Genomic DNA, 26,878 nt, shown 5'->3' on the forward strand with positions numbered 1-26,878 from the left:
AGTTTTACAATGCTGACAGGGACAGCTGGCTTCCTTGAAAGCAAGCAAAGTGCGTTTGATACGGAAATTGTTGGGATAGAGGGAACTCAGAACTCCGCAGTGCTGCAGCTGTTCTTCAAACAGCTCTATGCCGAGTAATGAAAAATAAAATGCAACATCCAGAACTCCATTCTGTCACTTCCTGGCTGAGGAGCAGTTCTGGGTAGATCACCCCCCAAAGTATGGCTCCTGACACAGGGCTCATCCTGTAGAAAATGCCGTTCTGTGTCAGCTGAATCCAGGCCACAAACAATTTGATTCCCTCCCCTCTCAGCTAAAGCAAACTTGAAAAAAAATCTGTCTCATTATTTGCCACTGATTTGGAAATCTCCGTACGCAGAGAACGTGCCAGTGAGGGTGGCTCCTCCATGCAGGCTACAGAACTCTGGAGAAACAAACAGTCCAATTTTCATACCAATATTTGGATTCACTGGGAATGAAGCTTTGGTTCTGGTGACTCATTCTTCCTTGGGAAACACGAACCTTATCAATGGTGTGTTCACCACACATCACCTACCATTGGCGGGAATCCAGATTTTTCAGTTCTCGCAGCAATTTTGAATTCTTCTTCAGCAGATGAAAGCTTTTTCTAAAAGTAAATAAAAAAATGTTTGAAGGTGAATGCAACACAGTGCAGACACAGCATTTTGTCATCCAAGTAGCTGAGAGAATGAATTAACACGACACGATTTCTTAAAATGATTGTTATACACCATCTATTGACCCGTTTCAAATAATCACTGAAGTTCAAAACTCTGCTCTAGCCCCCAGCAACACAATGCTCGTTTTCTTAGGCACGTACACATTTGAGGATGAGAAGTGAGAAGAGTACCCTACTACAAGCACGTTCTGGATCCTCCCTTCCTACCTTCTGTCCCAGGAGTTCATTCCCAAGTCATTCAGCAGCAGCCGACAGAAATAGAAGGAGGCCTGCGGTTCGGCAGGAGGCGGTGGCTCCTGGCGGGCCACCCTCATGCTGCAGTCCGAGCCGCACTCCAGCATGAACGCCCTTTCCTGGGCGCTCTGCCTCAGCAGCGCCTCGGTGATGGCGCGCTCCTGCTCGGGGCTCATCCCGCAGGGCGGCGGCGATGGCTCGTTCAGCTTGCGCTGCGGGTGCAGAAGGCACTCGGGGCTGGTGCTCCCAATCCTCTCCAGCAGCTGGTCCAGGGCGTCTTCTCCTTCCTCCGCCTGGGAAAATTCGTTCTGGGAGAGGGAGCGCTGCTCCGCGTCGCCGGAGACGATGAAGGCGCTGGCCGTGCTGCGCTGCGGCAGGCAGCCCTCCAGAGGCCCGTACAGCACCCGGCCATCCCAAGAGTACTTCCCTGAGATATCCCTGACGATCACCCTCACGTCCGAGGGGGCCGCTGCCGGCTCAGCGCCCGCCTTCCTCTCGGCAGGGATTTGGAGGTAAGAGATGAGAGTGCTGTCGTTGAACACGAACAGCTGCAGGTTGGGGCTCCGGAACACTTCCGAGGACAGCTCGGAGCTCTCCACGTAGGAGTTGTCGTGGTTCTCGCTAAGGAGGCTGTGGAGGATGGCGGGGCCTCCGCTGAGCGGGTAGTGGCTCAGGTGATTCACCAGGTGAGTCATAACCATCCGTGCCGTGAGAGGGATCAGTTCCAAATTCCTCCTCCTCTTCTCTGAAACGATCAATGAAAACACAGTGCATTGGTAACAGCAACGAGAGGCAATACAGAAGGAGCTCCTGCAGATTTCTGCCACATTACAGCAGCTCGCCTTGTCTGACCTCCTGATCCTTCCTGTTCAAGGAACTACTTCCAACAGCTTTCCAAGAAATCCTACCTGTCCCACGGTTTTGTTTTACTTCACCACATCCCCTCAGCCATAGGAGCAGGAGGGTGCCATGGCCCAAAAGCCAAGGTAAACCAGAGATGTCACTGGAAAGCAATGCTCCTCCATCCCTGGCAGGAGGGAGAGTCTTGGGTGAGGCAGGGAGAGACCTCCTGGACGCTCAGATGCTCCCCTCAGCACGGGCACATACATCGTATTTCGTAAAGTGACTGTGCTCTGTGATACACTGTGCCTCCACTTCTCCTGTGGGAATGTTACTCCTCCTATAGCCAGAAACCTCCTAACTTCTAGGGTTTTTTCATATTCAGTCTAAAACCATTTTTCTGTGGTTCACAGCATTTCTCTTTCCCTTTACATCTTCAAAACAGAAATTTGTTCTAAGGAGCAGCATTGGCAACAAACTCAAACATCCTATCACAGAGGCAACTGGAATTCACCCGGAGAGAGCTCTGCCCAGTTTTGAAGGAACAGTTGCTACGTGCAGTAAGGAGAAGCACGTTTTCAAGGCAGAGATGGAACCTGGAACACTACTTCCCAGCTGCTGCACACACATGCTGGCCCAGCCTGTGCTCTGGGCACTCCCTTACCTTCAGCCACGGTGAGCAGGTCGCCCAAGTCGGTGGAGGAGGGGCACTGGGCTGGCTCCGAGCTCCTGACGTTCCCCAGGGGCAGGAAGGGGTCGTAGTCGCAGGAGGAGAGGTCGGCCAGGCTGAGCACGTAGTGGCTTTGCTGTGTGTAGGTGCTGGAGCCGTTGACGCAGCAGTGCAGGACCTGTGGGGGCACCGAGCCAGTGACCGACCCCGGCCAGCCCCCAGCAGCCCCAGCGAGCAGGGCCCCCCCAGCTCCGACACCGGGGAAGCCAGGACACACTACCAAGCCCATCTGTGTCCGAATTAACAGCACTTCTAAACTAACAGTCTCCGTATCTGCACCGGTTCTGGACTTCAACAGCTCACTTCAGGGCCCAGTTTGTGTTTTTACAGCCCACTTCAAATAATCCAAGTATTTCTGCAAAGATGATTTTCCCGGGCTCATTATTTTAAGCATTTCACCTTGGTCTCCACCATCCCCTGTCTGTTCTACACCTTGTCTTATCTTTTTAGCATTCTGCATTTGTGACTTCTCACCTGCATGCCATGATTTTCTAGAGCTTGACAAATCTGCTTCTGTGCCTTCAGGGTGTGTGAAAGGCATCTTTTAAGCAGCCAGGCAGAGCAAACCACGTTCCTTCCCCGTACTCACTCTGTAAATGTAATCCAGCAAAGGAGCTCTGGATGCATGCTGATCCTCCACGGCGCCAGCAGACGCAGGCTCCAGCAGCATTTTCACGGGCAGTGCCATGCACCAGTCCAGCAAGCACAGCAGCAGCGAAACTATAAACTGAATAAGAGCACGGAACGTGGTGTTTAGGTACGTTCTAATAAATTCACCCAGACTGTAAGGTACGAGTTGGAAAGTTTAAAATTCAACTGTGGTTCGGAGCGGCCTCATTTAAAACCCCCCTCAAAGAGCACAAAGAACGGAGACAGCTCTTTGCAGCGACACACCTTCTTATCCGCTTCCACGGAGGAGTGCTCGGCGCTCGGCAGGAGAAACGCAATGGTGGCCACGAGGATCTACAGCCAAACAAACAAAGTGTCAGAAAGGCATTCGGCTTCTTCCTCTGCAGAGACAGACCCTCACTGCACAGGGTACGGAACAGGTTCAGTAGGAGCATCCAACTGCCTGCGCCAGTCAATGTCCAAGCGAAAGGAAACGTGTTACTGAGCACTTCACAAACAATTTGCTACAAACGAGGGACCTGCACTGGTCCAGGGAGTGTAGCAAGTACATTCTTAACAATGAAAAAAAGGAGGAGTTAACAAAATCACAGCAGCCCAAGGAAGGAATTGAGACAACTTTGCACATGATTTCCACACAAGCATTTCAAAGAATCTGACGTACTTCGGTAATTTTCCGGCACAGGGAGGATTCGTACTCCTGAAGCTTCTGCCAGTAAGACACCAGCAGCTGAAGGACATCACAGGCCACCCGAGCTACCAGCTTGCTGGAAAACTGGAAGAAAAAAGGTGATCAAAAGCCAGATAAAATGTCCAGATACAATACAACGCATTTAGCTTTTCTACGCTTCGTTGTTTTGCATCTCTGCAAACAGCAAGCAGCGTTAGCGCTGTGAAATCACATGGTCGGCGTCAGGAACCACCAGGTTTGACAGTGGCTGCGTGATCTTTCACGTGAGTTTGCCAGGGAAGAGTCTCTAGGCACACAGGCTATTTTTGCAAATATTCTGCATGCTTGCACAGGATACCACAGCAGCAGCCTGAGCCTCAGACCGCCAGTGACCATCTGCAAAGTGAAAATGCCTTTTTTTCCCAAAGCCCAGCCATCAAAGAGCCTGCCACAGCAATACCTTCAGTGTCACACCTATGACATTGATGGCTTTCTTCACATGGGGATGGTTTGTGCGCTGCATGAGCTCCTCACATATCCACACTCCGAGGCCGCAGATGGCTATGCACCTTGGTGGAAAGAAAAAGGGGAAGCCTGTCAGAAATTTCAGAGGAATATTTAGTGGGGGTGGGGGGGGAAGAAAAAAATGCAGAGAGATGAGAGGCCAGCACCTTCAAGGTGCACAGTAAGGCTCCACTTCACAGGACCAAACCACAAGGCAGCAGCAGAAAATAAGCAGCAAGAAAAGGCTTTTCCAAGCCATAAGTGGTTGGACTTGATAATGCTAAAGGTCTTTTCCAACCTAACCAATTCCACAGTTTTCCCATTTCTTTTACTCAGTATTTTACCTTGCAGCTTCACTTGGCTCCTCTGCAGCATTCTTCAATAAAATGCTTATGAGGCAATACTAAAATAACAAAATAAATTAGAATAAGCATGTTTTTCATACATCTACTTTAAAGCTGTTTAATTTTGACATAGTTACAGATGAAGTCACTTCAATTCTCAAGTCTGTTGCTAAAGCATCTTTATCTCATGCCAATTGTATTTTGTCAAGGGAGAAACACCAATTACAACTCAAATATACAGGTCCTCGTGGAGACAAATCAAATCAACTGACGACTCGTGTACAGGCAGCAAGAGGATATCAATTCATTTCCAATGTCAAGGGGCAGCTACGAACAACAAGTGGTGGTGGCTTCATACAAACTGCAGTGTTTAGGTTCTAACCAAAACACGTCATGAAAAATTTAGTGTATTGTTTACTACAGAAAAGATACTTGTAAAATTAGGACAGTTTTAAGACGCCTCCAGTGAGTCTCCGAGGCCTGATGAAGAAAGCAAGAACAGGAGGCCGAGGCTTGTGTGAGGGCAACCATTTGGGCAGGAATGAAGTCACTGCACAGTAAAACCAGGTTAGGTACCTAAGGATTTACAATGAATGTGGCTTTACCTTCACATCTGCAGTTCCCGTGATGCTCTCACTGGCTTCTGAAACGGGTCCCAACTGTGGGATTCCCTGGTAGGTATTTGGAAAGCACACAAGAGCACCAAGGATGGTGTGAGCTTCGGAACGGGGAGCCTGGAGAAGGGCAAGCAAGCAGAAATACTCCCTAAAAACCCTCCACACACGGAGGTGCCTTCAGCTCTAGGCCAGCGTGCACTGCCATCCTCAGCTTGCTGCGCTCACCGTGCAGCACTCGGGTGTCTCAGGGAACACGTTCCAGGAGCTTTTCCTTCCCAACTCCAGCAGGAGCTGGGTTTAGGCAGTACCTAACACACACCCTCCTGCCCCCGCTTTTTCTGCTGTGCTGCTCTGTTCTCTTGGTGGGGCTGAGCTGCTCCTCCAGTGGCACCCGGCCCCACTCCTGAGCATGATCTACATCTTTAATACTTCCCCTCATTCCCCAATCTGACAATCAGCCGTTTGATGCCAACAAAGTACCTCTGAGGAACAGCTGAGTGAGGAGTTGAAGCACTCATCCAGCACTGCTGTGAGGCGATCCTGTGGCACAGAGTGGGTGCACACCCCACTCTCGCTCACTGCGTAGGTGATACCAACGCGCAGGGAGATCTCTACTCCAATAAAACCATCAAAAGCACCACGGCACGAGCTATAAACACATTAGCTACTGTGCAATGTTGGAAACGCAAGGCACACCCAGTTTTACACATGCAGGAGAAAAGGAAGGGGGTGTCCCGGTTTGTTTTTTTCCTCGGAAAAATCGAGCATCCATTTCTTATTAGCCCTTTAAGCTTTGGATCGACAGTGAGGCCGATCAAGCTCTTTGAGGGCCGACAGAGGAAGCGTGGCTGGGCTCACCATTCCAGCTCTGCTGAGCGGGAGAGGGCTGCGGCCCTGTGCACGGCCACCCGCTCAGCCACGCAAATGTCAAGAGCGGCAGCAAAAGCCCTGAGCCAGAACAGACAGAAAGGTCTCCCCTGAGCTGGTGTTTCGCATGCAACAGAGCTTTCCTGTTTTTCCCAGGACTGCCCGACCTTTACCTTTATTTTGGCAACCCACCATTGATTTGCTATTTTACTTACCCTTCAATAACTTAATCATTTAGAGTCACATTTCTATCAGTGCTGACATTTAGCCAGAGATGCTGCATCACCCCAAGAGTTCCCCGCTCTCGGTGTTTGCTCACTGCAACGCAGCTCACGCTGCCAGGACGCGCTTTCCTTGCACCTCAGCCTTTGGATGAAACACCTCAGCAGTACCAGTGTGGTGCCTTATCCCAGGATCTCACACGCTCGCACACCCACCCCCAGAGCCCCGGCAGCGCGGCTCTGCGGAGCCAGCCCTGCTCACCTCCGGCGTGTCCGCGCTCAGCACGCGCGCGGCCGCCCCCAGGAAGTCCCTGATCAGCATGGTGAAGCCAGGCAGGCCCAGGAAGAAGAACCATGGTGGGCAGTGCTTTATGACGGTGTTCAGGATGTCCTGCAAGAGAAGGCACCTGTGAGAAAAGCCAGAAAGCCCAAAAGCAAAAGGGAGGCTTCGAGAAGATGTAACTTTGAGGTTCGCTAGTCCCACACTGATCGAGGTGGAAATTCCCAGAGCTCTGTGTGCAGACTGACCTCCACGTAACCACCACCTTCCACTCCAGGGGCGTAGAGTAACAAAAGCGCATTTGGTACTTTGGTAACTTTTGTGCCCCTAAATTCCTATTAAAAACCCGCACCATGCAGCCGTGTCTCTTTGTGCCTCAGCACAACCATTCTGTCAAACAAGACTTTAGATTCAAGCATCCAAACGTTTAATAGGTTTAAGATGAAGCACTGCCGCAGTCCAGAGGAGCTAGTTCCTAAAACCTCTCAGAATTCCGTGCCACAAGAACACAAGCTGCCCCCCCCAAGGCCTGCCTGCTCCCTGTGCCCTGAAGGAACAGAGCAGCAGCCCCAGCTTTGCTCATCATCACCCTGTGGTACAGACTATATTCAAGATAAGCATTTCATCTTTAATCCTTCCACGCTTCAAGTCTTCACGCTCTCTCTGAACCAGAGCGAAGTTCCTCTATTTGAGTTAAGATTCCTTCCCCTACAAGCTTTCAGCAGGTTTAAAGTTAGGCGTAAAATCTACATAATCCTTACCTGCAACACTGCATTTGCTGAAGAGTTAGATCAAGCTATTTCTATACTGAGTAGAAAACAATCTTTCACTCAATAAAATTTTGAAAAGCCGCAAAGGAAAACCCTTTTTTCACGTCCATCCTTACTGGTTTCATGATGTGTCAACGACAGCCTGAATGAACTTAAGAGCCCCAGAATGTGTCCTCGTGCTCAATCTCCACAGCAGAAGCTAAAGCCAACCCAACTTTCTCTACATGAAGAGGTGCTTTAACATCAGTGCTATTTTCTCAAAGCCCCACACAGCCCCTACTTAGTGTTCCACGAAGTGTTTTCAACAGCAGCATCCTATGAAACGACTGTTACATATTTAAATAAACAGTATTAGTTCTTAACACAGTAGCAGATAATGCTTTCACTTTCCTGAATAAGCTAAAATGCCACTCGAGTTAATGTTTAAACTCGTTTTAATCACTTCCTTTGATACATTTTGAGTCAATACGGGTCAATGCAAACATTGAGAACCAGAGCGGATGGATGCAGCCGCTCATAAAGCCAGGAGGTAAACTCTCAGTCGGAGCAGAACAAAGGACCCACCTCGTTATAATTAAGGGCTGATTAACGCTCCGTGCTGGTCCGGCACGCCACACCTGTCCAGCAGGGCCAGGTACGGCAGGGCTGGCCCCTGCTCAGGGCAGCAGATGGGAGCAGGCTGCTGCTGCTGCCATGTGCCACAATAAAGGAGCCCGGGCTAACCTGGCCAGGGAGTGCAGGGAACCGCTCCAAACAACTGCATTAACTCCCGTCCTCACCCCAGCGCTCCCATCTGCCACACACCAGGGCAGGGATTCTGGCTCTGCTCCCTACTCCCTGGCTCAGAACGCTCCCAATACAGGAATAAAGAAGAACCACAAAACTGTTCCTGTAATACACGAATGCTGCGACAGCACACGTGTTCCCAAAGGCTGCAGGAGTGGGGCTGCAGGGATCCGCTCGCTGGTCACGAGATGCAGCGCTGCTAAAAAGAAATCATTTTCCCTAAAGCAAAAATTTACTTCGAGAAGCTCTTGAAGCAGTCCTCGCCTTCCCTCTGACCCGCTCAGCCGGGCTCAGCTCAGGGACTCACCCCCCTTTGGGGGACTGCAGCCCAGCTCAGGCCCAGGCAGGCTGTGCCCCACCCGTGGTGCTGCTGTTCTGCTCAGCAGGGCGCTCACAGGTAACCCGCCAGGCTTTTCCCCCTTTCCCCATCAGCAAAGCACCCAGCTCGCAACCAAACAGGATCCAGGGCAGCAGTCTGGTAGCTTTGGAGCTTATCAGCAGAGAGAGGCTTGTGAGAAGGCGAGGGAGCGAGAACATCTGTGCTATCAGCGATACCGCAAAATCAGGTAACTCAAACAGAGCCGGGCCGCTTCCTTCCCTTCCCTGTAACGTAAACTCCGGGCAGCAGCTCCAGCCTAGTCAATGAATCACTTTAATTGAATGCTATGTACACAGCAACTGGAAAACACAAGCCATAAGAAAAACATATGGTGATGGCCATGGAAATTGGTTTACTCGTTCCGCACAGTGTTGTTGCTTTACTCCTTTCATAATTGACCTTTAGAACGACAAATGTGTAAAATAATTTTGGTTTATTATGGCTCCAAACCTTTCAGCAATTACACAAAATGAAAATTTAAAAGGAAGTATTCATTCTGGAAGCATTTCCATTGTTTACATAATTGCACAGCTATAATTTAGTGTTCATGTTGTTAAAGAAAAGTGAAAAAAAGGACCATTACGGACTATTTCAATTCAAAATGATGCTCTGTGGTGTTAAAGCTGGGGGGAGAGGGGAGAGGAGGGGGCAATCACATGCGTGTCCTTCTCAAATGCATTAACCCTATAAATGGCATCGTATTTCAGTATAGGTTAATCTAGTAATTCAAATTATAAGGTCATGAACATTCACTGAGTAAGCGAAATAAATTTATGCAAGTTCGCTGAAAGGTCAATTGCAAAAATATTCTTCACCTAATTTTTGTTCCGAGCTTTTGCAGATTACAGGTGTAACCGAATAGCCCGCCAGCTGCCTTCCTCACGTTTCCAATTGTCCCTCAACAGGAAGGAACAACACGGATTTTTCACTGAAAGTTCACTCTGTTCCTCACCAACAGACACCTCACTGGCAGCTGAGATCTACAGCACAGGAAAGATTATTAATTTACAGAAGACTTAGGTGGTAAATCTTCCCTTTTCCTCTTTTACTTTAAAGGAACAAACATTTCCGCTTACTTATTCCAAGCTTCCCCTACCTATCGCTACATTTGAGGTTAAGAGTTAACTTGTCAAAAATTAAGTTCCAATAAAAATTTATGAAGTATTTTGACAAGCTCAGGAGATCCAGGATTGGCTTATCAGAAAACTCCATTTCAAGGTGCCAGGTAAGACCTAACCCCAAACCAGTTATGTTTGCTCAAGTCCCTCAAGGCTGCAACACAATGGAGGGAGCCTTTTTTAATTTCTCCCATTTTGGAGCACGTTCCATACTTTTACAAGCGGGGAGACCACTGGGATTAAGGACTGGGATGAATCTTCTGTTTTGTGCACATGCAGAGCAGTCCCTGAGCAGCCAGTGGATACAGGGACAAAGGTGCGGGTGCCGAGGCCACGGCGCTGCCTGGCATGTGGAGGTGGCTTTGTGTCACCACACTCCTCTCTCCCAAATGCCCCTGGTGGCACTGCTCCGAGCTCTGACAGACAGAGCACCCACCGACCACAAAGCAGGAGTCTGGGTGGGATGGAAGCCACTTGGCAAGGTCAAATGAATTAGGGCAAAATAAATAGAAAAGAACACAACTACCAAAACCATTTCAGAATGCACAGCTCCTGCAACTGGCAGGACCCGGCTGCCCCCCTTGCTTCCAGTCCATCTTGCAGCTATTTTCTCCAGCGCTTCCCACTTAGCCTGCTTGGGGCGAGCAGAGGGGGATGTGAGAGTTCCTGTGAGACCCTGGCATTTGGACTTTTGTTTGTCCCTACTGGAAACGTGCTGTCCGTTAACACTTTTTCAAAGCACTCAAAGCACATAATGGGAGCACACAGGCAAATTTTCCACAGAGAATGAGATAGGGGGTGGATTAAAAGAGGGAGAAAATCATGGTGGCCATTGGAAAGAAGCCTCGAGAAGCTGAAACAGGGGAATCTAAGCCTTAATAGGCTACATTAAGGTTATTTCCTTTTAAATGGCAGTCTGGGAAAGAATCTAAACAGCACTATGCTTTCTGTACAACCAAGGGTCCTCATGTGCAGCGCCATCAGGCAGAAATCCAGGCAAGAAGCACCCATTCCACAGGGGACAAAAGCAAAGCTACTCATTTACTGCACCTTCACAAGGCTACTGCTGCTGTGCACTGCTCCTGGCTGCTGAGTAACAGCAACTGGACACAAAGATACAAAAGCCCACAAATGTTGGGGCTTTTTTAATGTCAGACCAACGTTAATATGAACAGGTAATTAATGACTCCTCCGGTAGCAGCTCTACTGCAAACTGCTTCCTATTACAAATGAGCCATTTCCCACGCAGAGAGCTCGAGGCAGCGTTTCTACGGAAGCTCACCGCAGAGCTGCCGCAGCTTCCTTTCCGTAATCACCGACAGCGCACTCAGAACAAACACAGAGGCCACGGACAACGGGCACCGGCTCCTCGCCACCGCTACCGACAGAGCGGCTCGTCCACGGCATCCTTGCACTGCTCAAAGGAATCGAGCTGAAACAAAGCTGCTGAGGGCCGGGGCTGCAGCCAGGCTGCGCTCCACGGGCAGGCCTGCTGCGTGTGCTGACATTTAATCACCCAGGACATCTGCCAGCTTGGCTGGACTGGGGCGATTTTCCTCTCATTCCATATTTAAAGCTTGTTCTGCTCTTCATATCGCTGAACTGAAAAAGCCGCCAGCAGCGTCTCCTTCCTTGGCTGTCCATTGTCCTTTCCACAGAGAGCCTCAGAAGTCCCCACCTTTGACTATGTTCTCTAAAAAATGTAAGCATCCTGTCCCAGGGGTACTCTGCCAAGTAAGTACCACCATACTTTTATTAATTTTATTTCTTACACTCACTCCCAAAGTCAGGAATACAACTGACCCCCTCGGTCACTTTGCAGGCAACACCTCAGTGTTGCTCACCCTGGTAGGAGGGCGAGACTGGCTAAAAAATTACACTGAACAGCCGAGGGTTGGAACTTGAAAAAGGATTGAAAACCTGCCTCTTTTTACAGTGTCCCTCCAAGGTTAAGCACCTCACCTGCAAGGCCTTCTCCTCTCAAACTACAAGTGGAAATTTAGACAGAAACAGGAAATTTTTGTGTCACAAAAATCCACAGGATTCTTAGGAGAAAACCACCAGCAATCTCAAAGGATTATGTAAGTACCAGAAAGACCAGAGATGAAGAACCACAATTTTCTCAACAGCTGATCTTCTGAGAAGCTGTTTGTGATTGTATTTTGGTACTTCTGGTCTTCAGCAAATAGGAGGAAGCTATGGAGCAAGGAGATTTTTCCATGTGAATGAAGCAAAAGGTACTGCTATGGTAAACAGCCAGCAGCAGTACTAAACCAGCAATAACAGAATACATTTCTTTTCCTGGTTCAGGTATTTGCAAAAGCTGTGCATTGCAGCGTTAGGTTTTGGGTTAACCAAAAAAGCTGTATTTATTATCTGAATCAAAAGACACACCTAGTTGCAATTGCTGGAATAGGAGTTTTCCAGCCATCAGGCTCAGCTGGCAGCAGAAGGCAGCTATGCCTCCCCCAAACTGCAGCAGGCCACCCCACAGCATCCCTACAAACCGCACCCCAGCAACATTTCCTGATCTTTCCATTGCCTAAGCACGGGTAAACCACCTTCACTAACCCCCAGTGTGGCAGTGAACATGCCACTTCTCCTTCCTTCATGCTGGAGGCCAGGGAGGGAAGGCTGTGAGCCTTGACGAACTTCATTCATGAAAAACCAGGAAAAAACCCCAGGCCCCCTCAGCAGCAGAGCAATGCCACTGGCTGGAGCGGGCCAGGAGGGAGGCACCCCACAGATGGTCCCTTGGCCCCGGGCCCCTCCCGGCGCTCCCTGACCACGGCTCGCTCCACACGGCAGCCGTTTGTGCCAGGGCTGCTCCCACCTGGAAAGGTGATGCAATCCTCGCACGGAATTGTTCGCTTCTCCAGGGATGCTTGTTGTTAGACACTTCCACGTGGACAAATTAGCTGCAGCTCATTACCCCACCGTCTCCTCTGCTGAGCTAATTGCTACATCCTGGGCTCGGAGCGCCGCAGGAGCCTCCTATAAAATACACCCTCACACTGCTCTTTTATGCACCCCCCGAGACCAAAGCTGGGCTGCACTTGCTGGGAATAACACTGTACTCATTTATAACATACTCAAAATTGGATTATTTTGTTTTTCTATCAACACCAAAAGCGACACAACATAGCAGCAATTAGGAGATCCTCACATCCCGAAGTGAGGAGTGAAAAGAGAACTACAGTTCCAAAAAACACTTGTCATGCAAACCAAAATATTGAAAACTGTTCAGGTCAAAGAGGTTTCTGACTGTGACACTTTTAAATTACATAACCACCTAAAAAGCTCTTCTGAAGCAGCCAAGGTGATTTACTGGAGCTGGGCTGTCTTTCTGTGGCTTTCCTACATAAACGCTAAAGTTGCACTAGTGATCCATCCAGAAGGAAAATTCCTCTATGAGGCACCTCCTACTCCCTTCCTTCTGTGAACATTCCTAAAAAGGGAGAAATTTATGCCTGTGCTTAGCAGACAAACCGAATGTGTGCTAAGAAGTCCACCCCCAAGTTTATTTTGGTTTGCACTAACTGAAACCCTGGAGGGCACGCCAGGATCCCTGTTGCAGCAATCCTGGGCCCTCTCTGATTCCACACCCTCTCTGATAAAGAGGCTCCCGCTATCTGAGCGCCCAGCAAGCACCTTGGAGCCAATCACCCTGGAAATAGAGGAGCAGGTATAAGGATCCTGCTTCCTATCAACACCTTGCTCCAAGGCAGTGCCAGTTATCACCTCACCCAGCAGTTCCACAGCTGAGGAAAGCACAGCGGGAAGGACACGCACGCACAACAGCAAACCTGTGGTCAAGTGTGCCACCAAGAGGCAGACGCAGCCACCAGAGCGGGGAGGAAGAACAAAGAGCAGCAGCAGTCTGCAAAATATCCAGGGAAATCATGGAGGGACACGCAGTGTGGGGCTGCAAAACACCCGGGGAAGCCCTGGAGTGATGGGCAGCTGCAGCAGGACTTCCAGGATTTTCCAGGAGAAAACTCCTGCCTTTTTATTGTTATCTGTTTAAAAGGAGTATTTTCCAACCGCTCTAACTTTTCAGGAGGGAAACTGAAGGGCAAGAGTCCGGTAGCGATTCCTTCCTTCCTTCCCTCCTCCATCTCAGAAATGATCAAACCTGGCTGGTTTCCTAAAGGCACCAGCAGTAACTCCCAGAATTTCCTGAGGGGAAATTCTGTGCCCTTTCTGCTGCCACCCCCAGCAGAGCTCCAGCCCTTGCTCTCACTCCTGCAGCTATAAAAACCTGGAGGCGTTCTTAGATAATCTTTATTCTGTCTAAAGAATATTTCCTAAGAGTTTCTACGAGCACTGAGCTGTTTCTGCGAGACAACCATCGTCTGACAGCTCGAGTAAGTCTTTTCCTCGCCTCGCACGGAACACTTTATCCCCGAGGCCACCCCAGGACAGGAGACCCGGAGCAGCTTCCATCCCCAGCAGCAGCAGTGGGTTTTGGCAGCACATCCTGTTTGCCACGGCACAGGGCACTCAGGAGGGCACGCAGGGAGCGGTGGCACAGGAAGCAAGGCTCCTACCTGGTCCTCGCTGGTCAGGCCCAGGCGCAGCACAAAGTAGAAGTGCACCAGGAAGTCGGAGTTGGGCAGCAGGTCCTGGCGCCGGCTCATCATGGCACAGAGCAGCCGGAATGCCTGCAGCTTCCCCTCCTTGTACTCGCTGGGCAGCGTGGCTGCCTGCAACAACAACACCCGCATCACTCCTTGCTTTCCCCACCAGCCAGCCAAGGCAAAGCTGCCTCGCCAGCAGCTCTCCCACAAAAAGCACACATACAGTTATACCCAGCCCCAAAGAGCCTTCAGAGGGCACTTGCTGTCTTAGCCAGCAGCGATGGTAAAAGGCAAAAATAAGGCAACTAAATACAGGCCAACTCAGCTCTGACATGGAGGAAAATACTCACGTGTGAGAATTTCAGCACTAACCTTGAAGAGCCATGAAGCAAATATCCTGAGGGGAGGGATGAGGACAGGAGGAGAGGGAGTCGACTGATTGTCCACGCTGATAGCCAGGTTGTCCCGGATCTAACGGTTTTTGAAGCAGAGCGTTAATAAAACCAGTGTCTCACTGTTTTAATGCTCTTTTTTTCACATGATTATGTTCTAATTTTACTTCATTTACATTCAGGCGCTACACCCGGTGCTATACAGAGTTCCCACTTCAGCCAAAGCCACCGAGGAAAGCTTGTTCTATGCTGCTGCTCCCTGGCCAAAGCAAACACCACCAGTTTGAGTCACACCATGGGCCTTTACACAAACACCAATGCCTGTATTTCTTTCTTCTTTGCTGCTGTTTCCTCACCCCATTTAAATTCTCCCGTCATTGGACAGGACTCCCTATTGGAGGAATACCAATACTACAGGAAACCAAGCAAGATAAAGCTTCCTTTACGACAGAACCCTCCCCATGCCATGCTCACGCTGCAGGTGCCAACGCTGAACCACAGCAAAAGAAACGCACCGCTGTCATTAGCTCTAAGTACCACATACCTTTGCAAGTTTATACCACAGCTCGTAAAGGTAGCCGAAAACTTTTGCATGGATTTTAGGTGACTGTATGTTGTTCACATCTCCAAGAATTCCCAGGATCCTCCTCCACAACACAGCAGCAGAATCAGGATGCCAACCAATAAGGCTTCCACCAGCAATTATACTGCAGTCGTCAGCCAGGAACTCGCTACTGTCTGTCAATTTAAAGTGTTCCATTTCCACAAGTCAGAAACGCAGAGTAAGTATGAATTTGGTCAACAAAATCTGGCCATTACTCCTTCTAACCGTCTTCCATCTCAAAAGGTTTCTCTCCCCAAAATCTCTCTCTCATTGCTGAAGCTTCTTGTGAGTCAAAGAAAAACACGGCAGCAAACATAGGCCAAGGGGCTCGCAGGTGACAGTGCCACAGCACTGCCACACCACACCGTCCCCACCCCCAGGGGGCTTTTCAACAGGCAGGCAAATGCAGTCAAATGCAACATGCACGCACCTGAGGGATGCATTCAGTCAATAACTGGCTCTTACAGGTAATGTTTCTGTATTTATAGAAGTCACTTCTTTTTTTTTAAGACCACACAGCGTAGCAAGACCTGGCACCGCAACCGGGCAGAAGAATAAAAAGCCATGGCTGAAGAGTCCTGAGGAATGTGCTCAGGCATCACCACTCACACAGAGCAGCTCCTGCGAGAGCAGAGTGCACAGAGAGCAGGGCTTGGAGGAGACTGTCAGGCTAATGGAATCCATGTTCTTAAGCAGTACAAACCCAATCCCGCACTGAAGTGCACATTTTAGTGACCAGAGCTGGTAGCAGCTCTCCTGTCCGCAGGCGGGAGCACACCCGTGCTCTGGGTGCACCTGCAGCAGCCAAGGGGTGTGGAGGGACATTGCAGGAAACCTCTGCACAGGCAGAAGGAAATAACTCATGTCCTCAGAGGACTCGAGGAAGGTTAGTGAAATAAAAGGCATTTCAGAGGCTCTTACGTTTGAATATATCTAAAAAACAACTTAGGGAATTTTCTTCCACTTTTTGCGTGGTAGCATTACAAAATCCCAAGGTGCTAAAGCAGATGTTATTTCTTAAGAACATTAGAATGATCTTCTACGGATCTGTGCTCAGGGAAATGGCATCTCTGCTGCTCAGTGGTGGCGTCAGCATTGTTCTGCCTTACCCCATCAGGCTTTCCCAGCAAAGCAAAGCCGTGCCTTGGGTGAGAAGCAGGAATGCAGAGAGGGGCGCTTTGGCTCTGCTGGGCAGTGACACATCTGCTACCCCACTTCTCCTTTCCCTCCACATTACCCTCCGGGTTACTACACGTGATCCTTTCTCTTCATACCCTCAAAAGGAGCAATTCCTGCGCCACAGCCATAAACAATGCATTTATCATACACGATCATCCTTACCACGGGCAGTAGTACCTTTCTTACAGCAGCACTCTGAGCTGCTGGAGTGGCTGTGCTGGTTCGCTAAAGCACAGACATTTCAAAGGAAAAGTGGATATAAAAAAGATACCCTTGCAACTGTGCATCCATTAGGAAACCAGCCTGTAAGATATTCCCACGTTGCTGCATTAGGTTCCTGACCTAACTAACATCTGACTCACACCACTAGATGAAAGGTACCTTTACAAATGGCAAAGAATGAACCACTTATTTCCTATCAGTCAAAAAATACAGTAAGACACTTCCTCAGACCATTCTGCTGTGAAATAAAACCCATTCGCTTGACATGAAAATTAGTGTATTGTACTTGAACAGCGGGGCAGGCCCATGAGTGACCAGCTACTGTAGCCCAGCTGGGCAGCGGTGCTCTGGCACCATAAGAAGCCCAGTTATCTTCAGCTGGGTGGTGGCTTTCTGAATCATCATTTATTGGCAAATAAATTGACGATCCGAATTCCTTCAACTCTGGGTGGGCAAAACAATTCTGAATGAGCACGATGAAGGGCACTTGGTGCCGTATAAGCCAAGTGAAGAGCCCAAGCTCCTCTTTGGGGCACACAAGGGCGAGCTCATACCCGGTCTGGGGCCCGCAGTACCTGTGAGGTTGGCCGGCTCCTGCGAGGGGCTGAGCTGGAGCCAGCGCGGTGCTGCAGGGTCTGCGCCCATTCCCGTGGCCGCCCCGGCCTCGGGGTCATCCTCGGCCGCCTGCCAGGCCACGAGCGTGATGTCCACGTCGGCCCCGCAGCCCAGGGATGTGTCGCTGCTCACGCTCTCACCTGCGGCCACAAAGAGCACAGCCCCGGGCTCACGCCTGCGCCCGAGGGCTGCAGCAGCAGAGCGCCCCGGAAACGCGGCTCGGCCGTCTGCAACAAAATCACAACGCTGATTTCGGCCGCCGCACTTGAGGGAAACACTCACTTTTCTCTCTCTCTCCGTAATACCCGTGTGGTTGCTGCAAGTCTGCTTTCAGATCTAACTCCGCTGTACTGCTGCTCCTCCACACTAGCACCTGCAGAGAAAAAATTCACCTCAGCATATACGGCTTCTAGAACTGTGCCACATTCCAGCCAGCAAATTTCACACCCACGCAGTCATGAGAAATTAGCTACAACCCGGTCAAGACATTCTCAGGAATATTCAGACTGCCCAAGCGCTCCGCAATGTCTTCAGGAAAACATCAGGCTTTCCCATCTCAGTCTTTACCCTCCTTTCCACAACCTCGCTTCTCACGCCAACAAGCAGGATTTTTTACCTGTGCTTTTCAAACACAGCTGAAATCATCTGTTAAGGTATAAAAAAATCTTTCAGCCCTTCATATTTCGCAAAGATGATCAGGCTGAGTCATTTGTTGTTCCAACTGTTCACTCAAAAGCTGCCATTAAAAATGTATGAAGTTTGCCTGTGCTAACGTCAACTCACACTAACATCTGCCATGCACGGCTGGTGATAGGAACTGTGCTGAAGAGAAGCATTTTCATCAGTACTTTTTACTACATCAAACATTTATTCCAGTGTACTGTAGCTCTGTAATAGCCATGAATTATTTATCTTCTAAAAGTTACAAACCTCCTGTTGACGTTTAATATTTTTAAAAAGGACCGAAGTCTTGTGTAGGACTAGAACACAGCTACACCTGCAGAGGCAGCTGACGAGATCAGGAGACACACAGACTGATCACACCCAGCAGGACGATAATAACCAGCTCCAGCTCAGTTCCAGATTCCATGCTAGAAATGGGATTAATCACTTTTCACACGTTCACTTCCCGGAGTTTCTAAATGCTAAAAGGCACCTGACCAGAAAGAAAACACTGCTAGAATCTTATCAGTAATGACTTTCAGGTTTGTCTTACTTGCTCGGCTTCATGCTCCTTTGTGTATCCCTTATTTTCCTGAACTGATCTGGAGTCTGAAGCCGAATTTCCAGCCTTTTTACCTAGAAGTTTCAGAAAGGAAACAAGAAGTATAAACACTTGTGGGACCCAAACACACAGCACGTCTCATGTAAATTTCAGTGATGTTTACGCGTCTCATGTTTATAGTTAAGGGCAGTACAACACTCAAATGGGACACAAGACGTTTTGAAAAACCCTTCAGAAGCGTAACATACTTACAGGAAAGGAACCTAACTCCAACCGCAGCTGGAATGCACAAAATTTAAATGCAAGTCAGGGGGGAAAAAAGTCAAGGAGTTCCATACAAAATGCATACACATTCCAGGTTCCATTTTTGGCCTCCCTGCTTTACAAAAGGTCATATCCTGCACTCGTGGTCTCTACATTTCTTAAAAACAACAACTCGCAAGGGTCCAGCAACTTACCGACTATGTAGTGGCTAAGAAAGCGAGACAAAAAACATCTCAGAGGTGAGCTGGAAACCAAAGTAAGTAAGAGCAGCATTTGTGAGGCTGAATGAGTCCCAACACTTTTGCTTCAGAAACACAGTATTGCCGTATTTTATTAAAATTACCTTGAAAAAAATCAGATGGAATCTGATCTGCAATATCCGAAGCGCTGCTACTCCGAGTTAGCTGCTGCTCTTGGTCTGCAAACGAGCCTGCAGCTTCTGTTCCTTCTGAACTTTCCAGCTGTTGAGATTCTTCGACTTCTGTTGATTTAATGACAACATAAAATATTTGCAGGAGCTCATATATACACACATGTGAACTCCTTGTCTAAGAAAGCTCTACGGAAAAGTGACCCTTGCCAATATTTAAAATTCCCAAGGTAAAACTTTCAAGTTCTAATTTAAGTTCTACAAAAATACCCTCAGAAAAACTCTAAAGTTTAGAGATAGACACAGGAGCAGTGTAAAAGGTCTAGAAAAGGACAGAAGTGGCTTTGGGGGTTGACAGGAAGGAGGGAGGAGGGCCGGTGAACAAAGCTGGGTTTTCAGCGCTGGAGACCCCAGCCGGTTCCTGTTCGTTCTGGAAACAGAATGAACAGAGCAGAGGCAGCAAAACTCCCTTAAATGCAGTGTGGGGAGAAGGTGGCTGCGCTCCCTGAGCGCCGCCAGAAAGAGGGGAAGAGAGGAGTAAAGAAAGACACAAACTCAGAGGAAAAAAGAAAGCTCGGAACTACATGTAACTTGGCTTCAGCTTGTGAGGACAAACCCAACCAGACAGCTTTTGGTTTGGCTGTAACTGCAAATGAGAAACAAAAGGAGGGGAGAGAGGCATGAAAATTTCAAAGAGAAAGTAAACCGACATGCTAGGGAAGGAGCAACAGGAACTCTTGAGATTAGGGAGCAACACGGCGCTCGTAGAAATGCATTTCTCTTAGCATTTTGGAAAAAACCCACAAAAAACTAGTAACACCCCAGTGTTTCCATCCAGCAGAGTGCAAGTTTTAATGTTGCTTTGCTGCTCGATAAACACCGCAGGTATTTCAGAAAGTCATCTTGGGAGGCATGCGTGCAAAAAACCAACATTTCTGGTATTGACTGACTTCAGCTGACTTCCAGTGTCTCACAGAAAGCAATAAAACAGAACATTCAATGCAATTCACCACCTGGAACAAGTTCAGCGTTCCCCCTAAGACAACTCGAGATGAAAACGCGCCCAAGGTGTTCCACAGAGCAGGAGCCCCTCAAGGGCCATAAAGCGCCACACGCAAAACTCTCCTTCTCTTGCTGCTGCAGGTAACGACTCTGGGTAGGACTCGGGAGCCACAGATCGCTCCCAGAAGCGAAACTCAGGAATTTTTACTTTAGTTACTAGGCGATACAGATCTAACTGTAATTGATGGCAACCTTCAACACCAACACGAACAAAAGTTGCTTTGCTTGCAGCACCGCAAACGTTCCAAGAAGAACCAACCAGACAGAAAGGGAATGGACAGAGAGCAGTTCAAAAATATAAAGGACATCGATATAAAAGAGGACTTTAAAGTACAGTACCTGACAGTCTGTGAGAGCAAGAGGTGTAAGAGATACCAGGGAAGAGAGAGCTCACAGTGTGAAGCAGAAGAGGTACACTTTTAGTAGCTGGCAAAGCCTCATACAGATGGACACAGTTGCTGATAGACTGGCTTCGCTTAGCTTACAGGAAAAAAATAGAGCAATGATTACGTCAGGCAACATAATGAAATACTGCAGCTCTGAGTGTCACAACACAACAAAACCCAATGTTCTGGGATAAAGCTTTACAACAGTAAGCCCAGGAGTTTCTCCCCAAGACACAAGTTAATATGGTGTTCACACTGAAAGGGAGATAATCAGGGATTTCTGATCCACAGCAAGCGTGGAAGTGCCTTTAATCTGAACACACAGAAACAAGAAAAGCCCTGGATCAACACTTCCAGGTTCTCCCTACTGCTCTGGCAGGGTGTCAAGGAGGAAAATGTTTTGCAGCAGTTGAGAGAACCCTCCACCGGAGCACAAACAGGGACTTGCTGGATTCAGAAACGAAGCTCGGATTGAACTGACTCCACTGCCAAAGTGCTCTGTGAAGCAGGCTGGGGGCTCGGCTACGGAGCCTGCAGCCACAAACCACACCGAGTGTCCTCCCTCCTTCCAGCTCTCCTGGTGAGGAACCAGGCTCGAAGGAGGGGATTTCCAGGGGAGTCTGCCCCAGTGAATTGGCACGTGGAAACACGCTGCCATAGCACAGAGAGAGGCCAGGTTCAGACTGCTGAAATGCTTGAACAAACCAGGATCTGTTCCATGTCTGGGCTCTCTGTCATTGCCCCTCAGCATTCCTCACCCCAGCCTCCCTTCTCCTGCGTTCCTCTCTCCAGAAGCAAACGTGAGAGAAAAATCTCATCATGCCAAGAAAAAGAGAGCAAACAAAGTGACTATGAAAGGATAAAATTATTTACTAAACGCCTGGTTTACCCTGTGCTCCCAGGAAATAGTTGTATCAGTATCTGTTATGTGCCTGCCAGCAGCAGATGCTTTCTTAGGAACCAATAAAAATAGCAACGTACTTCTCTAGAAAAGCCCCTAATGTGCACAGGTTTAACTCGCAATTCGGTGTCCTGTAGCTAAAAGCTTACATACAGACTTTCCCAAAGGACCTTGACTCTGTGATTCACACTGGCCAAGACATTCCAAACACGGACATGCAACCTCTCTGATGGGGCAGTTAATAATTAAGTTGCTTTTGGCAGCAGCCATCCCTCAAAGGCAGATCTAAAGCCCGCGTGTGACTGCATGTTTGGGTACCAGAGCACTTAGCTGTGGTCTAACCTGTGGCTCTCTGACGGACGATATTTCTTGCTTTCTCCACTCCTGGGGCCCCAGAGGTTGTGGCACTTCTGAATCTCATCGGCTCCACAACTTCAGGATGACTTTTCCAGCTTAATGAAAAAGATCTTCCTACTACAGCTGTCTTCTGAGGCTCCAGAACACCACCTGGAGATGAAGAACACAAAATTTTCCGGCACTGGACACTTTGGCACGTATTTTTGCTGAAGTACGAATGGACTCGGACATGACAAATATTAATACTTTAAACCACACAGATTAACCTCTACTATTAATGAAAACCAACTGGTGCTTCACCACACACATCGATTTCAATGTAAGAGCAGCTAAAATACTGTAAATTAGAAACCTTACCAAAAACACATGCAAAGGAATTTTCAGAGTTGCCTGTGTCAGCCTACAGCACAGGAACCACGTCTCACTTCTGCTTCCCAGAAAGCACTGACTGTAGGTGCTGACCCCAGCCTGCCAAACAGCTTGACCCCAACCCACCTCTCCTCCCCAGTGAAGGATGACAATACACAAACCCAAAGTGCTTCACATTTGATTAAACAGGTTCTAAGAGCAGGTTAAGCAGTGTTTAATGTTACATTAATTTTTAAGCTTAAGCTTGGATATTTAACTGCCTCAATACAAAAAGCACTGAAGCACAAAGACTAACCTTTGCCTCTCTGCTTTTTTTCCTTCTGCTCACTGAGCTTGTCCAGGGGCAGGTTTGTCATCTCCACGCCGTACACGGTCCTGGCCAGGACTGCTGTCAGGGAGTCCATGATGTTGGCCCACTCGTTGATGAGCTCCTCCCAGTCCGTCAGGGCGGACAGGACACTGAGCAGCTCATCCCACAGCTCCCGAGAGATGTACACACTCAGGTTTGCTCTGATCCAAGCCACAATGAGGGTCTGAGGGAAGAGACACCAGTGGCAGCTCGGGCAGGTCTGACAAGATGAGCTCAGCATGCCAAGCCCAGCCCATGCACCGACGGAGCTGGCTCCGACCCGCACATCAGCACGGGCTCTTGGTGAGGCACAGCTGATGTGCAGCGCTATTATCCTTCAAAAAACACTCCCAGGAATAGAAGTGGCCAAAGTTACTGAAGGAAATCTAGAAATCTTTCAGGCTGTCTAAATGTTAACAGGCTGTACAGCAACAGCGCAATGAATGAAGAGCTGTCCCACACCCACAGAACAGCAGCAGGGACCGAGCTCTGGGGCGGTGCTACACGCCCAGTTACGCTGTCCAGGCTGGAAGTACAGCAGGAAGCATAAATGTCTCTCTCCCTCAGCATGACTCAGTTCTGATTTGCCACCTGGACTTTTAGGAAAACAGTTACTTGAATCTTACACTTTAGAGGCACTCACTGAAAATATCCCACAGAGGCCATGCCTGCCTGTGCTACCAGGCTTTGTAACGGAGCCCTGAAGAGCGGGGCAAACCCAGCTCCCCCTCCGCTAGGAACAGTTTACAAAACAATTACTAGCAAAACAGGAAAAACCCCTCCTCCACAGTAACACAAGCAGGTTTCACAGTACTCGACTGAAACTGCGGGCACTTGTGCCAGAACAGACCAAGCAGCCCCACTCACTCACTCGGAACAGCAGCCCCGCCATGCTCTGAGCAAATGTGTCCTTTGGCTGGTTCTCTTTTGGCTTCTGCATCACAGCTTCTGTTATTCTGAGGAGTACCTGCAGCATCTGTTCCCTGATCCAAAACAAAACGTGTTCTGTTAGTGCACTGCTCATTGTCCTCTAGCAAGCCTTATTTATTGAGAACGAGGTCAGACTTCAGACTTTACAGATCACGTGCAAAACACCTTAGGTGGCTGCGGACTGCAAAAACTTTTTCTCTTAAATGATGCCCTACTAATCTTACCACGTCCTTCTGTTCATTGACAGCTCCATTATCATGCGCCTGAAGATGCTGAGAACAGCTTTGCAAGCATCCACTTGCTCCTTCAGCAGCACAGGGACCTCAGTGCACGGCTCCAGCAGGAAAACATTCGCCGAGTTTGTCAGGAATACCTTCGACAGAGGCATTGACAGTCCATTTGCACAGTGTTAGGAACGAAAACAGGCCGAGACTCACAACAAAACCCTCATGCTCCTGTAGTTAAACCTTTCCCTGTCCTTAGGGCAAGTGTCTGGTTTTACCCATCACTTTATTTTCCTGTGTTATTCCAGCAAGCAGCCAGGTGGCATCGCAGACCCACCAAGGCTCAGTATGGGGTCTGTGGGTGTCTCTTCTGCTTGGGCAGGAAAGAGGACACTCCTACAGCCACTCATTTCCTGCCATCATATACTTAAACAGCCACCAGTATTTTCAATAAATGAAGCTTGGCAAAACTAAATGCATGGTTTCTGATTAATTCCTAGTACCTGCAGTAGGAAAAGAAATTAACCTTCCCACGTTAAAATATGGATATCTGGCTTTAAGATGCGGTCACGTGGTTTGACACGCATGTTTTAGAGTGATACACGAAGTCCAAGTTGCGCCTTACAAAACCAATCAAGCCCTGGTAGTTCTTTTCCTCCACCTGGGAGATTGTAACAGAATTTGCAGCATAAGTTCCGTGACCAGGTAGGTCACAGCGTGTCCCCCTCGCTCCCCCCCAGCACACCTGCAGCGCAGCCTGGGCACCAGCTTTCACATCCCTGTCCTCGTCTTCCAGCACGCAGCCCCTGCTGACGGCGCTGGTGAAGGAGTAGGTCCTGCCCCAGCTGGAGGAGCGCTTGTGCCCGGAGGCCTCCGAGGAAAGCTGCCAAACACAGCCCGGTTAGTGACAGGGCAGAAAGGAACGCACCCAGACTGAGACAAAACCATCCCTGAGGCCAGCAGCAAAAATGAGGGAATTATCGCCGCATACGTTCACTCCCGAAGGGAATTCCTGTCTATTGCTTCTTAATTTCCAAACGTGGAATTTAAAGGCCCACTGAAGTTTTAGGAAGTACGTGACTTAAAATGTCTTACACCACTTTTTGTAGTAACTGCTTGTAGTAACACTTGAATTTAAGTCTGGCAAAACTATAAATTCTCTAGCAAATAAAGTAAAAAACCTTGTAATTCTCACTGTTTTACAAATCAAACATCTTCCTCAGTACTAGAAAACTTCCCTTTAAACAGCATCAAGAGTGTCAAAGAACCCTTGCTGACGGTTCAAAACAGGGTATTAAAAGATGATGTCCGGTGTATCTATGCTTTCATTTCCTAGACTAAGGAAAGTGTCCAGTTCCAAATGTTTCATCCAGTATGCACGAATTAATACATACTGTCAAATTTTTAAGCACCACCAAAATGAAACAGTTCTCCGTGCCTTAGGCCGGCAGACAGTCAATTTCAGCACCGCAGAACCTGTCAGAGTTTCTCCCCTGAAGCTCCTGCTGTCGTTATTTTGCAGGCAGGGAATAACCACAACTGATGTTTCCCAAACCAGCTGCAAACCTTCCCCGTTTAAGTCCTGCCGGACGCTCAATAACTATTTCAGTTGTGAGCCCTTAAATAAAAGCATTTCTTAACCTTTATTGCCCACACACTTTTTAATTGTTACTCCTCTACACAGTGAGGTGGAAAGCCCCATATTGCAGTGGACAGAGCAAAGTAAGGAACAGGGATACCATACATGTTTACCGTCTGTTTGCACTGAGGAGTCTTCCAAGGGAGCAACAGCGTCCTGGCTGTCCTCCTTTTTGTCTGGCTCCTCCATGAACACGGGTTTCTCCTGCAGTATCCACTTCTGATACACTTTAACCACCTTCCGTGTTGCGGATATATCAGAAGGCGGCAACAAAAAAGCCTAAAATGGAAAGTTTTCAGAGATTTCACTCTACCTAGGACACGCGGTGCATACACACACACCCACCACCCACACCGCCACCTGAAGCGGCAAGCTTCAGTTCCACAACAATTCCATTATCTGATCGCTAAACTAGAGCCAGGAAGGAGCCCAAGCTAAAAGCTGGCCCGGTTACCAGACCCCCACGGTGTCTCTCACAACCACCCATCCCCGTCGGAAATAAAAACCCTGGCGGCAAGCAGCCCCGGGCACGGACCTGCCGGAACACCTCGTTGACGAAGTTGACGTATCCCCGCGTAGAGAGGAGGATCCTCTGCACCATCTCGAAGACGCTGCGGTGCTGCTCCTCGATGCTGCAGAGGCTGGAGTTGCTGAGGCGCCTGTCGGACAGGGTGCTGCTGTTGGAGTGGCTCCGGTCCTGCTCGCCCGCGGGCGCCGCGCCGCCCTCCAGCTCGGTGCTCTTCTCCTGGCTCACGCCGACCGTCTGCACGGCACAGCACAGACCCCGTAACGCAGCACACAGACCCCGTAACGCAGCACACAGACCCGCTGCAGCACACAGACCCCGTAACGCAGCACACGGACCCCGTAACGCAGCACACGGACCCCGTAACGCAGCACACGGACCCCGTAACGCAGCACACGGACCCCGTAACGCAGCACACGGACCCCGTAACGCAGCAGCGCCCACCACGCCTCGGGGGCTCTGACACGCCACGCGGGGTACCCCGCCTGGCACAGCAGTGCGGCCCCAGCAGCCAGGCACGGCAAATTGCAGCCTACTGCTCGACCCAAGAAGGAATCAGCCTTTACTCTATGCTTCCTTACAGCACACAACTGCCAGGATTGTTCACTCCACACTAAGAGTGTGGAGGAAGGCACAGACACAGTGGAGACAAATTTTTTGGGGAAAAGATGGATCGTAGAACATTATTGTGCCCGACAACTTTTTGCCAGGTTTTGCTCTGGCACTGCATGTATTCTGCAAGCTCTCAAACTGTGCTGCTTCTCTGCTGAGCTGAGCCCACAGCTGACACTCACCTACGGTTCAAGACAGAATGTAAGCTGACATTGACTCTAAATTCTTAACGGGAAGCTGGAGAGTGTCTCAAAAGCATCAATTTATAAAATTCATTGTGAGGCACCTAATTCTAGAGAAGTCTCAACCAGGAGATTATAAACAAAATATTCCTCTAATATCTCATTGTAAACAGCTGCTGCAACCGAGAGGAAAACAAAGCAGC

At 49.1% G+C, this 26,878-nt stretch overlaps 1 protein-coding gene across 8 annotated transcripts in view; it reads right to left on the minus strand.

Moving 5' to 3' along the window:
• The window catches only part of RALGAPA2 (Ral GTPase activating protein catalytic subunit alpha 2), an 86,073-nt gene that overhangs the window by 46,995 nt on the left and 12,200 nt on the right, over window positions 1-26,878 (minus strand). For 4 of the 8 annotated variants that reach the window (XM_042038904.1, XM_042038910.1, XM_042038905.1 and 1 more), the window contains exons 8-32: window positions 25,891-26,118; window positions 25,461-25,634; window positions 24,462-24,599; window positions 23,717-23,865; window positions 23,434-23,545; window positions 22,509-22,746; window positions 21,830-21,994; window positions 20,540-20,680; window positions 19,112-19,249; window positions 18,496-18,578; window positions 17,562-17,652; window positions 17,240-17,419; window positions 15,204-15,397; window positions 14,640-14,738; window positions 14,238-14,393; window positions 6,617-6,745; window positions 5,255-5,383; window positions 4,650-4,708; window positions 4,262-4,370; window positions 3,796-3,906; window positions 3,399-3,467; window positions 3,094-3,231; window positions 2,439-2,622; window positions 908-1,679; window positions 557-628 (exon numbers count right to left, since the gene is read on the minus strand). In XM_042038904.1, the coding sequence (XP_041894838.1) occupies window positions 557-628; window positions 908-1,679; window positions 2,439-2,622; window positions 3,094-3,231; window positions 3,399-3,467; window positions 3,796-3,906; window positions 4,262-4,370; window positions 4,650-4,708; window positions 5,255-5,383; window positions 6,617-6,745; window positions 14,238-14,393; window positions 14,640-14,738; window positions 15,204-15,397; window positions 17,240-17,419; window positions 17,562-17,652; window positions 18,496-18,578; window positions 19,112-19,249; window positions 20,540-20,680; window positions 21,830-21,994; window positions 22,509-22,746; window positions 23,434-23,545; window positions 23,717-23,865; window positions 24,462-24,599; window positions 25,461-25,634; window positions 25,891-26,118 (4,058 nt within the window). The remainder of the gene's footprint in view (window positions 1-556; window positions 629-907; window positions 1,680-2,438; window positions 2,623-3,093; window positions 3,232-3,398; window positions 3,468-3,795; window positions 3,907-4,261; window positions 4,371-4,649; window positions 4,709-5,254; window positions 5,384-6,616; window positions 6,746-14,237; window positions 14,394-14,639; window positions 14,739-15,203; window positions 15,398-17,239; window positions 17,420-17,561; window positions 17,653-18,495; window positions 18,579-19,111; window positions 19,250-20,539; window positions 20,681-21,829; window positions 21,995-22,508; window positions 22,747-23,433; window positions 23,546-23,716; window positions 23,866-24,461; window positions 24,600-25,460; window positions 25,635-25,890; window positions 26,119-26,878) is intronic. The other 4 variants (XM_042038911.1, XM_042038906.1, XM_042038908.1 and 1 more) reach the window with 4 other exon arrangements.

The sequence above is a fragment of the Corvus kubaryi genome, unplaced genomic scaffold (genome assembly GCF_017639235.1).
Source record: "Corvus kubaryi isolate FWS band 111438036 unplaced genomic scaffold, C.kubaryi_AGA036_p1.0 37393, whole genome shotgun sequence".
Lineage (NCBI taxonomy): Eukaryota > Metazoa > Chordata > Aves > Passeriformes > Corvidae > Corvus > Corvus kubaryi.